The sequence below is a fragment of the Choristoneura fumiferana genome, chromosome 18 (assembly GCF_025370935.1).
Source record: "Choristoneura fumiferana chromosome 18, NRCan_CFum_1, whole genome shotgun sequence".
In the NCBI taxonomy this organism is placed as follows: domain Eukaryota; kingdom Metazoa; phylum Arthropoda; class Insecta; order Lepidoptera; family Tortricidae; genus Choristoneura; species Choristoneura fumiferana.
Genome location: NC_133489.1, coordinates 14,909,863 through 14,920,741, shown reverse-complemented (window position 1 = coordinate 14,920,741; position 10,879 = coordinate 14,909,863). Strand labels below are relative to the sequence as shown.

Below are 10,879 nucleotides of genomic sequence, written 5' to 3'. Positions count from 1 at the left end.
CCTGCATCTGCACCGACTGGCAGTTGACAAACTCGACGCTGGAGACAAGGTTGTCAAAGACCACGGCGCACTTCGTGCAGGAGTCAAGCACGACGCCGTTGACCTTGCCGCGAACCGTCAGCGACGAGTCGCGGCAACGGAACATATACACGACGTTGTTCATTTCTGCGTTCTCTACCACCAGGTTCGGGTTGCCCTTTTGGTATTCCTGTAATAAAATATATGGTTTGTAACATCATAACTCGAATAGATGTAAAATATCATTAGGCAAATCAACATGTCATAACAGACTGTCTAAACTGCGCGGTCCGAATTAGAAATTAAATTGAAATATCTATTGCCTTCATTAAAGAAAACATTTTCGAAATTTGGACGGCAGTGCAGTTTTGTAGTGCACACTTCAAGCTAGCATGTAATTGATAACACATGCCGATTGGTAATGCCACATGATTATCTCCTTTCCCTGAAATGACTGACTCGCATGTAGACGATACAGTTTTGGAAGGAAAGGTCGCCTTTCTATATAAAATAAAAAGGCTGTAACCTAACGCATAACAGTTAAAGCAGTTTGTTTTTTTCTGGATTACAGTTGTTGTATATCACTCACAGGAAGGTGCCAGGAATGACGTCCCTCATGTACGGTTCGTAAGTCAAAGGCTCCTTGCAGATTAGCACTTTTGTACAGCGGCTTCTAGACTGATCGGAATAGCGATGTGTCCGCCGAGAAACCGTCGCCAAAAACGCTAGTGTGCACAGGTTTCTAAACATTGAGCTGTGTCTAGGCGATGTGTGTGTTCTTTAGGCAAGATTCGAGCTGCCGCAAAAATCCACGTTCAATTGTTTGCGGCACTCGATTGTAACACGTTCTAATGGTATCTATCTAATGGTTATGAGTACTCACGATAAGCCATTTTTTGCCGTCGCGCGCGAAGACGGGCGGCTTGTCGACGGCGCCAGCGCCGGGCGCGGGCAGCGACTTGCCGGGCGCGGCGGCGTGCGCCGGCTTGAACGGCGCCGGGCCCTGCCGCAGCTGCGGGTTCTTGTGCGTCTGCATGTCCGACGTCACCTTGCGCAAGCCTGCCCGACATTACACCTAGTTAGCTTTCAAAATTGACTAATTCGACTATTGTAACTGTCTTAGTCTTAACCCATTCATTGCCGAGGGCCAGATTAAGATTACATAGACATTATACAGACGCCCATCGGCATCCGCGGCATCTAGATAAAGCTAAATTGGACGCCCATCGGCGTCTGCGGCATAATAAGGATCCACCAAGACGGCGATGGGCGTCAATGGCACTGAATAAGTTAATTGTATTTATTGTAACTCTTTATTGTACATAAAACATATGAAAATTACAGTTAACAAGAGAAAGAGATGTACAAAGGCGAACTTATCCCTTAAAGGGATCTCTTCCAGTTAACCTTTGAACGATTGAAAGGACAACAGAAACAAGAGTAGACACTACAATGGAAAGATAAAAGGACCGACGTTTAAAGACCCCATCGTTTTACACAAAAATCAAAGAGACACGTATAATTAAAGTGAGAAAAGTTTATCCATGTCAAAGTATTAATGACATTGACATAAGATTGATTTATTTAAAATTTATTTGAACTTTTTTCACTGCATCTATTCGCTGGGTGCAAAGTAGGAGGTGGGGGAACCACGAATCGATCGCAGCGAGCACAAGGAACTTTTCGGCGACCCAACTGTCACTATTTGCTAGTGAAATTTACGTATTCCTGCACTATTAAGCAAAAATAAATAAATATGCGTCACAAAACCTACTGCGTAGTTAACTGCAAGAACAATGGCTAAAACAGTGATCACAAATTCTATAAATTTCCACAAGTAAGATGTTTTGTATGGCGTCGATGTCACTGAAGTTTGACGAATTACACGAGCTTAAATGGTGCGGCTCATTATGAATTTATGCTCTTCACTAGTTTTTTTACATCTTGGGACATATTGAGCCAAAACGAAGAGTTTTCCTTTTATTGTTGTTTGTGGTTGGAAAGCGATGTCGTATAGTGTGCTCGGAATCCAGTTTTTATAATTAACTAGCTGTTGCCCGCGGCTTCACCCCCGTTGTATTTTTTCTATATTTTCTTCCATAAGAACCTTGTCCAGACAGTAACAAACACAACAAAAAAAGAGTTAGCGAAATCGGACCAGTCGTTCCCGAGTTTTGCGATTAGCAACACATTTTAACATTCATTTTTATTTATATAGATTTGGCCATGTTTAACTGAAAATACACAAAAACTCGGCATTACTAACGACCTACTACAGCCATAAATAATCGTCTGCAATATTTATGAAATTTGACTGTGCCATTTTTGACGGAAAATAAAAAAGGTCAACGTTATTATGGACACTAAGTAAAGATTTACATGATCGAATAGAATATGTGTGTTTCGTTAAAATTATTTGTTTGTTTCCTTACTCTTCGTAATGACAGCCAGCTATTTGATATTTCAAAGTCCACCGTAATTGTATCCGCTAGTTGGCGGTGTCATCGCGCACCCAGCGAATAAAATTATTTACATGAGAATACAGTCTAATTTGTGCATAGTATCCATCGCTCAAAGTAGAAATTGGAAAATACATTATTTCAGACGCATGCAGCCCCCTCGTTCGATTAAAGCTGTACCTACCATGCTGCGCACTGGCAGTACGAGTTCATGCAAAACACTGATCACCAGATATGATACAAAAAAAGTAACAAACATATTCGGCTCATGTCAGGCCAAATAATAGGTACATTGAAGACCACTTATTTTATTCCATGTATAACTTCCAACTCAGAGGGATGGTTGATGAAGCTGTTATCGAAAGATGAGATGTTTTTTTATTGGTAACAGAAAAATCTATTATGTATTTATTTTACGTCCCTTATCAAAGAAAGCCCCCAAAATATGTATGTATAGGACTGCAAGTTAGCAGAAAAGTTTGCTTGAACTGAAGCGGAAAATATTATAAGCATTACAATAAATCATCCGTATTTACATAATACTCCGAATCTATTTTACGAATTTAACACTCATACAGCATATTTTTTACCACGTACTTTTACTTCCTTTATTCAAGGACATTTGCTCTAAATTTCAACTCTCGAGGGTTTAGGTACTGCTTTAAGTGCTATCCCTATCACAATAGGTCCAAGCACATCAAAAATTACGTGTAAATTCCCATGAAGCGTTGTGATAATCATATTTCAAGCATGTATTATGAATGGACTTGCTGTGCTGTTTCTATCAGGTAGTGTGCCAAGCTATAGAGTGCATTGACTAGGCAGCAGGGTAGGCAGCGCTAGTGCTGGTGGCACGCTGCTGCGGCGCAAACTACCAAATGCCTACCCTGGCTTGAGTCGATCTAATGCACGCCGCTGGTGTCACAGTTCAATCCAAAGTATGGGTCTAACGGCGTAAGCAGGCCGTTGTTGTGTCACCGAGACGTCAAGATTGCTAAATTGCCAAGTTCAGCAACAAGTGTAAGGATACTGACTGCTAGTGATGTTTTCGCCCTTGTTGATCTCGGCGAACAGCGCGCTGCGGTCGTCGATGGCGAGGTTGGCGAAGTCGACGTCGGGCAGCACGGGCGGCGGCGGCGGCATGCCCCCGGGCGGCGGCGGCGGCGGCGCGCCCGCGCCCTTGCCTGCACCACACAACTACTTAGTGCAAAGCGTAAAACAGTGCGAGGGGGTGCAATTGCATGTCCCACACACGCGAGTTTGCTCTGTGTGTGTGCGGGACGGTGCATTGGTGTGAACTTAGCATAAGTAACTGCCGTACTCAACTCTGAGGATTAACTTTTTTACCTGAGTGAGGATTAGTCTTAGGTATATGGAACCAAATGTCTCTTGCTTATACGATGCAAAATAAATTACAAATCATCAATGTCTTTTGAGTACGTCAGTTAACCTTAAGCATCTGTGCAATACGTACATGGCTATTAGCGACCAGCTACCGCAAATTAACTTTTCTTAAAAAAAAACGCTGAGTAAATAAGTGTTTTCCCATGAACCCCATCACCAAATCTTTAAGTCGGGAACGCATCAGAGGCGTTTCGTTTGGAACAATATCTAATTTGAACGTACATACCTACATAACAAAAATATATCCATAAAGTACTGTACAACAGAAGTACAGACGCATTTTGGACCACGTCCTTCACTTTCAAGTAGGTTAAATGATTGTGGTCGCATAACTATTCGCTCTCGAATGATCTCTAAAAATAAAAATACAATAGATTGTAGTATAACATTGTCTATCGACGAGGAATTAGTTTCTTGTCTGCCACGATATTACGCGAACCCTATTATTGTTTTTATTACATTTAGCGAATTAACGTTTGCTTAAAAAGGGCTAGTAAACAAGGGAAAGCCCTCAACTTTTTTGCGTTAGTAAAACGTTGCATAGATAAAAACATATACAACTACACTTTCAAATCGGTCCTTCGAGAGTCGTACTTCAATTGTTAAGGTGATTTTCCACCGGCGAGGCGAGACGAGACGAGGCGAGACGAGAATTGAAATTTGCATGGCGGCGCCCGCGGCGGCTCGCGGCGGGCGCGCGAGATTGCATAAAAAATTCAATTCTCGTCTCGCCTCGCCGGTGGAAAATCACCATTATAGCCGTACCTACCTAATCTAAAACAAATGAAATAGCGTTGTGAAATTTCGCTGCAACGACAATCCACGCTCTGCAAGGGTTTCGCGTTTAAAGTATATTTGATAATTAATAATTTTAAAGGATATCAGAATTTTAACCTCCATCAAGGATGCTTAACAAAAGTAAAGTAAACCATGACAATTCACAAGAGATTTTCGTTTATAATACAAACGTTTGGTGGATTAAAAGGTACACGAAATTCTGTTTATAATTCATTTGGTAAAACGAAACCTAAAACAGCAATGTGTTTTTGCACAATGAAACGCGATTCTTTTGTCTTTTTACAGATCAATAGAGCCAACAGATTAAGTAGCCACTCAAAATACATAACCGTTGGTGATTGCTCACTGAATAATAAATCTGCAGTCGTGTCTCGCCCACGCTATCTACAAATTCCATTATGTAAAACGACACGAGAATATTGGCCACACGAGTATGTAAGGCTGTTTTCAGAACCACACAGTTAATTTTAACACCACTGCATGCCTCTGAGGTCTAAAACGCTGCCAAATAGAGCTAGTTCACAGGGGTACTGGTTAACGCATGACAATAGCTTAAACTAAACCCAGATTTCTAATCCCACGGAAAAAATGTAAACAATGTTTCGTCAATGTCAAAGTGACACTTCAGGGCATCAAAAGGTATGGGCTAGCTAGAAATATTATATAAAGTTCTGTTGTTACCATACCATGGGTCAGATAAAATAAATGTGATAAATAAAATGAACCATAGTCACACCAGTGTAGTAAATTGGTGTGACTACGAATCGGTCGCTGTAAACCATGGTGTTTTAAATCCATTCCAGAACCAAAAATACAAAATTGTTCAGCTTTGCTGATACTTCGACCCTGACTTATTGATTCAAAAAGAAACTTACCGGACCACACGAGCCCCGTGGTGTGGTACTGTTTGACGTACGCCTGCAGTTCAGACAGTAGCTGCACCCAGGCGCGGCACCACTCCACGTGTTTCTGATCCTTCTCCTTCCACTCTTTAAGTACGCGGTTGGTGTAGAACTGGCCGGCGTCGTTCATTTCCTTAACGTAGGGCGCGGGCGTTGGGGCCACTGCCACCCAACCCAGAGCCGGGATGCTCTCGGATATGGCTGAGAGGTGGTTGAACAGTTTGGAGGCGCGATTCTTCTCGCGGAACTGCTGGATGGCCGAGATCTGTTCGCTGGTGGGTGCCAATAGCTGCGCTTCCTCACTTTGCGATGGCTTGCTGCGGGATCCCGCTAGCTGGATGTAACGCATCTGGGCTCTGTGGAGGATATTGATAATGGCAGTTATCTCAGACATGTGCCAGTTTCACCGGTAAATTGAAATTAAAAAACCCGCCATGAGCGTGTCCGGCCAAGCTGTGTAGGATTCTGTAGTAAGGGTTACGTAGTATAACATCTAAAATCAAATGTCATAAGCTTGATACACATACGTCTAGAATGTCGAAAGCATAAATGAATAACGTTCGTAATCTATAACGTTCGAAATACATACAACACGACTGGTGGAATGAATATAATATCGAAGTACAAAATGAATAATATAATATATGCGAGTGATAAAAATAAACGCCATACAAATGTAGGACTGATTTTCGTGTCACAACGGAAAAAGTTAATGGACATTAAAACTACGTGCTATCGCAGCTTTAACGGTGTGCAACTTTTTGGTCGTCACCCAGATGTAGTTAATGTTTAGTTTTGTAACTAAGGGACCCCATCATCCTTTCATTATTATTTTTTTTGCAATTTTTTCTTTAATTTTATACTGCAGTTTTTAATTATTTTATTTGTAATTATTTTATTTTTGAACTTTCTGTCAAGTTTCTTACGGCGCATTCTTCTTGGCAATGATGGTATTTCCGAAAGTGCTGGTAGTTTAAAAAAATACGTGTAAAAGTGCCCATTGCGGCGTATATACTGAATAAATGATTTGAATTTGAATAGATAGCGTTGTGCGAGCGAACGTTGTCCTTTCAAATTGTTACCGTAACCTTTTTTTAAGCCAAACTCTAAGACATTTATTTATCGCGTTGCCATATGGTACTACTTCTGGGACATTTCCTTCAAAATGAATATCCCAGTAGATCCATATGGAACTAGAAAATATGGAACTCCACGGATATCCCCTTTTAGACAAGGAATGTTAGAAATAATTGTCAGTAATTTTTATTTCCTTTTGTCCAATGAAACTGAAGTACCCCCTATTTTCTTTTGTGTACGATGATATTGTCATTTAAATGGAGTTTGATATACTCGTACATAATAAACTTTGTTGATATTTCAAACGAAGTTCGGCAATCGGCAATTGTTTCAAGTTCAATTATGTCTAGAGTTAAATTAATGTTTAATTAATGCTAAAATCTTACTGGAAAGCGGCGCCGACGAGTTCAGCGTGAGTGGCCACATCGCCGCCGATCTGCCGCGACAGCTCCAAATACGTCCGTAGCGGCCCCTGTGTACAAAAACATGAATTGAAAAGCCTCGTAAAACCTATACATGCTCTACTAAAATGTTCGCGGCCATAAAATGATATTACTGAAATTTTCCTTCATAAAAGAAATATTTTCCGAAAAATATGTTTATTTATTCTAAGCGATGTGGAAGTCAAGAGGAGAGGCCTTTGCCCAGCAGTGGGGACACAGTTACAGGCTAAATATAATAATAATAATTTATTCTAAACAAAACTGAAAACATCTTACGAGTACATGTACATTACAGTTTTTAAATGGTGAACGATGTAAAGATAATTATTACTGTATGAGATTGAACAAGTCATTATCATTACACTTGATCGTCTCGGCGTTAGTTAGACATGGTGACTTGTAATTAATGATAACACGACAAAATCTTTGACAACAATTAATATAAATCCATAATTTGATAGCTTCGAACCCTCATCAGGAGCCACGGTCTGATTTTAGAGGGCTCAAACGTTTTAGAAGCTCGTCCTTAATGAAAATGGACCTTTTCCGCTTAGTTAATTGATTACTTTTATGTATCTAAGGCCGCCTTCACTTTATATAAGTTTCTCGTACTTTAACGACAGTGGAAGCACCAGTGACGTTAATTTATAAATGAAAATTAGCACAGTACGTCGCTGCCAACAAATAAATTTGACTAGAGAAGTTGAGACACACAAAGAGAAAGTAAGATCTATGCTAATGAGAAAATTGTAGAGCTAATTAATGCTCAGCAATTTGTGTAAAGTAGCAAATTGTTAAATATGTTTTGAATAGCGTTCTAAGATAGAAATTTTATGCAATATGCATTAAGCAGTAAATTTTAACTAAGTGGTATCAACTCGTTTGCATAATGAATGAGCTAGCCATTCCATATACCTGAGGCCTCGGGTTTCCATCTTAAAGGCACCTACACAATATAGTCAAGCATTGTGGGTTATTTATATTATACCTACAAGATACTTAATTATCAAGAAAAAGCAAAAACTATGTATGAAAAGCACTACTGATGAGAAGTCATAAAAAAGGTGTTAGTTAAAAGAAAATCCAGGTTTGTATTTTTTTCTTGATATCAATCAATCAGATAATGTGCAAAAAACATTAGTGTGAACAGTCGTAAAATAATGATTAAATTTAAAAAAAACGGAACGTCCAAACCCAGTCTTTGTGGTACACTAATAATATGTCAAAAATTGGTTAAAATGGCTTAATGTTTAGGGGGTGGAAGAAACCCGTTATTGTCGTAGAGTCTATGTACTCTTAGCATATTGCGGCACCAAGACAATGATTAACAAGTAAATAATCACCAATTGTGTCATTGCTAGACAATTTACGTGATAAACGAATTGCCGGAAGGAAATCTTGTGCTAATTTTGTTTTCCGTGATCTTAATCAACTATGAAATAATATTGGCACGAGGGCGACGTCGGATATTGGTGGCCGTAATACTTCCTGGGAACGGCGCCCGTTATATCAGTTCAAGCTCAGATTAATTGGCCAATCGAATATTTCGATTGGCGTAGAAAGCAATAAAGCAACATTTCTAATAAAATAAATCTTAGTAGATGGGGCGCATCGTTGAATTTAAATTTTCCAGCCATGCTGTCTATCATTGGTAATCAAAGGAGTCTCTTGATTAATTACTAACGAGTTCAATCCTCTCGGCGCCGTGTTCGTTTAGAACATTCTAGCTTTAGGCAAAGTAAAGTGAATATTATATTTCCTAGTATAATATAAATTATAACAAGCTGACCTCCTACACAGCAAAGCGGGGTTGTCGATATTAATAATAATTTATAGATGGATTTATTAAACAAGAAGGAGGTGGATATCAAAGCCAACATTGGATAAATATACAACCTATATTTTAATTATCCATATAGTTTATAGTGTCGTCTCTTGCGTATGTAACGCGTTAGAATAAACACATTTCAGAGCTATATTATCTTGTACTATGTAACAGAAGCCTACTTGTACAGCGTACCTGTACGAGGTCCTGGAAACCGTTGACGCTCATGTTGTCAGTGAGCACCACTTGGGGCTCGTCGTTGGGCGCAGGGGTGAGGGGGGAGCGCGGCGGGGAGGGCGTGCGCGCGCGCAGGGCCGGGAGACGCTCCAGGCGCGAAGTCACTCGCTCCAACCGCTCGATCAGGGCTTCGAGCTCTGCTGCTGGACTGTGCGACGCGGCTGTAGGCTCACTTTCACCACCTGCGAAGAAATTGTATATTTATTGCTTGCGCTCTCCAAAATACATTACTATGTTGTATAACCGGATAGCCAAGTGGTTAGTGACTCCACAGGTGACTGACTATGAAGCTAGAATAGTAACAGATCATTTTGGTACAAATGTCTAAATATACAATGGTTCGAAATGCCTCATTATCAAAATGTACAACGGTAAAAAATTATGTAAATGTAAACAGGTTATAATGAACAAAAGACGAATCAATGAGGGCTATCGTCTTTTGTCTCACTAGATGGCGCACTGTTGCGTGAGGTTTTTAAGTATGTCTTTCAAAGTCTGTTATTACGGGCGTGAAAACAAAGTTTAGATTAAAATCATATTTAATACGCCTTAAAACCGTACCATAAAAATATCGAGCATGCCACATTGTTCCATAGTCCCCGTTTTGTTCGGAAAAAGGGAGGACAAAGGTTTCCTAAAGACAAAACTGAGCAAACGGAGCATTTTGCTACGTGTAGTATCTTCAGTCGCTCAATGAAATTTCAGCTGCCTGCTTCGAAAAATTATTCAACGTTCCCTTTTGGCGTTTACTATGACATGGCATTAAAGTACACTTTGACCATAATAAATCCTGTCGTGAAAACTAATCGATTAGAGCTCATTCAGTCAATCGCATTTCTAACATTTTGGCCACAGAATATTCTGACCTAAAAACTTCAAGACATAATGATACTTCGTCCGTAATGCCTTCCTCGCTTCTAACCAATATCGCAGTGAGTCTAACTATCTGTTTATGCTTACTTCGCACTATGACTAGCCATAACGCGACTTAGTAGGTACGTTTACGCATTAGGTACACCAATTTGAAAGGAGACATCGGACCATAGTGAAAGCTGCCTTGGAAGCATTTTGAGTAAAAGTGCATGTTGGCCATAGCATATTTTTGCCCCTAAAATATATAGACAAATTGACCTGGCGGCACAAACATTTTATACTTACTTTTTGACAGTGTTAAATCTCAACATTCTATGCATTTTGGCATTTGTACCATAATGATCTGTTACCCAAAATAGGTACCTACAAGCTTTACTTAGTTTAGGGCAAGGTCAATTACTTATTTAAAAAAAACCAGTCCAATAATTATATTGACCCTTCATAAGGCCCCATTTATTGGAACATACTATCACAGAATCAAAAGCAGCTATCGAATACATACCTAGCAAAGGAAGTTTTTAAAGCTAGTAGTATTTTCAATAATTACTTTCAATGAATATTGTAACTTATTACTAAAAGAATAAGGTAGAATTTCCAAATCAATGCATGTGGTCGCTAAATCGTCTCTGCCTTATAAAGGGTTAATAATAGGTATAATAGATAAATTTTTGGTGTTATTTAAAAACATGAACTATGCATAAGGCATAAAAAACCTATGCTATCATTTATTTGCTAATCTTTTCATTTTATCTCCATGGAGTTTTACAGATTATGTTTGTTTGTTTGTTTGTTTATACTCTTTATTGTACAAAAAGGAAAAACAAAAAGGTTACATAAATAAAA

At 39.5% G+C, this 10,879-nt stretch overlaps 1 protein-coding gene across 5 annotated transcripts in view; it reads right to left on the bottom strand.

Moving 5' to 3' along the window:
* The window catches only part of capt (adenylyl cyclase-associated protein 1), a 49,239-nt gene that overhangs the window by 12,114 nt on the left and 26,246 nt on the right, over nucleotides 1–10,879 (bottom strand). For 4 of the 5 annotated variants that reach the window (XM_074101819.1, XM_074101816.1, XM_074101820.1 and 1 more), the window contains exons 2-7: nucleotides 9,122–9,345; nucleotides 7,045–7,130; nucleotides 5,555–5,937; nucleotides 3,512–3,661; nucleotides 902–1,077; nucleotides 2–208 (exon numbers count right to left, since the gene is read on the bottom strand). In XM_074101819.1, the coding sequence (XP_073957920.1) occupies nucleotides 2–208; nucleotides 902–1,077; nucleotides 3,512–3,661; nucleotides 5,555–5,937; nucleotides 7,045–7,130; nucleotides 9,122–9,154 (1,035 nt within the window). In that variant the 5' untranslated portion in view covers nucleotides 9,155–9,345. The remainder of the gene's footprint in view (nucleotide 1; nucleotides 209–901; nucleotides 1,078–3,511; nucleotides 3,662–5,554; nucleotides 5,938–7,044; nucleotides 7,131–9,121; nucleotides 9,346–10,879) is intronic. The other variant, XM_074101817.1, reaches the window with a different exon arrangement.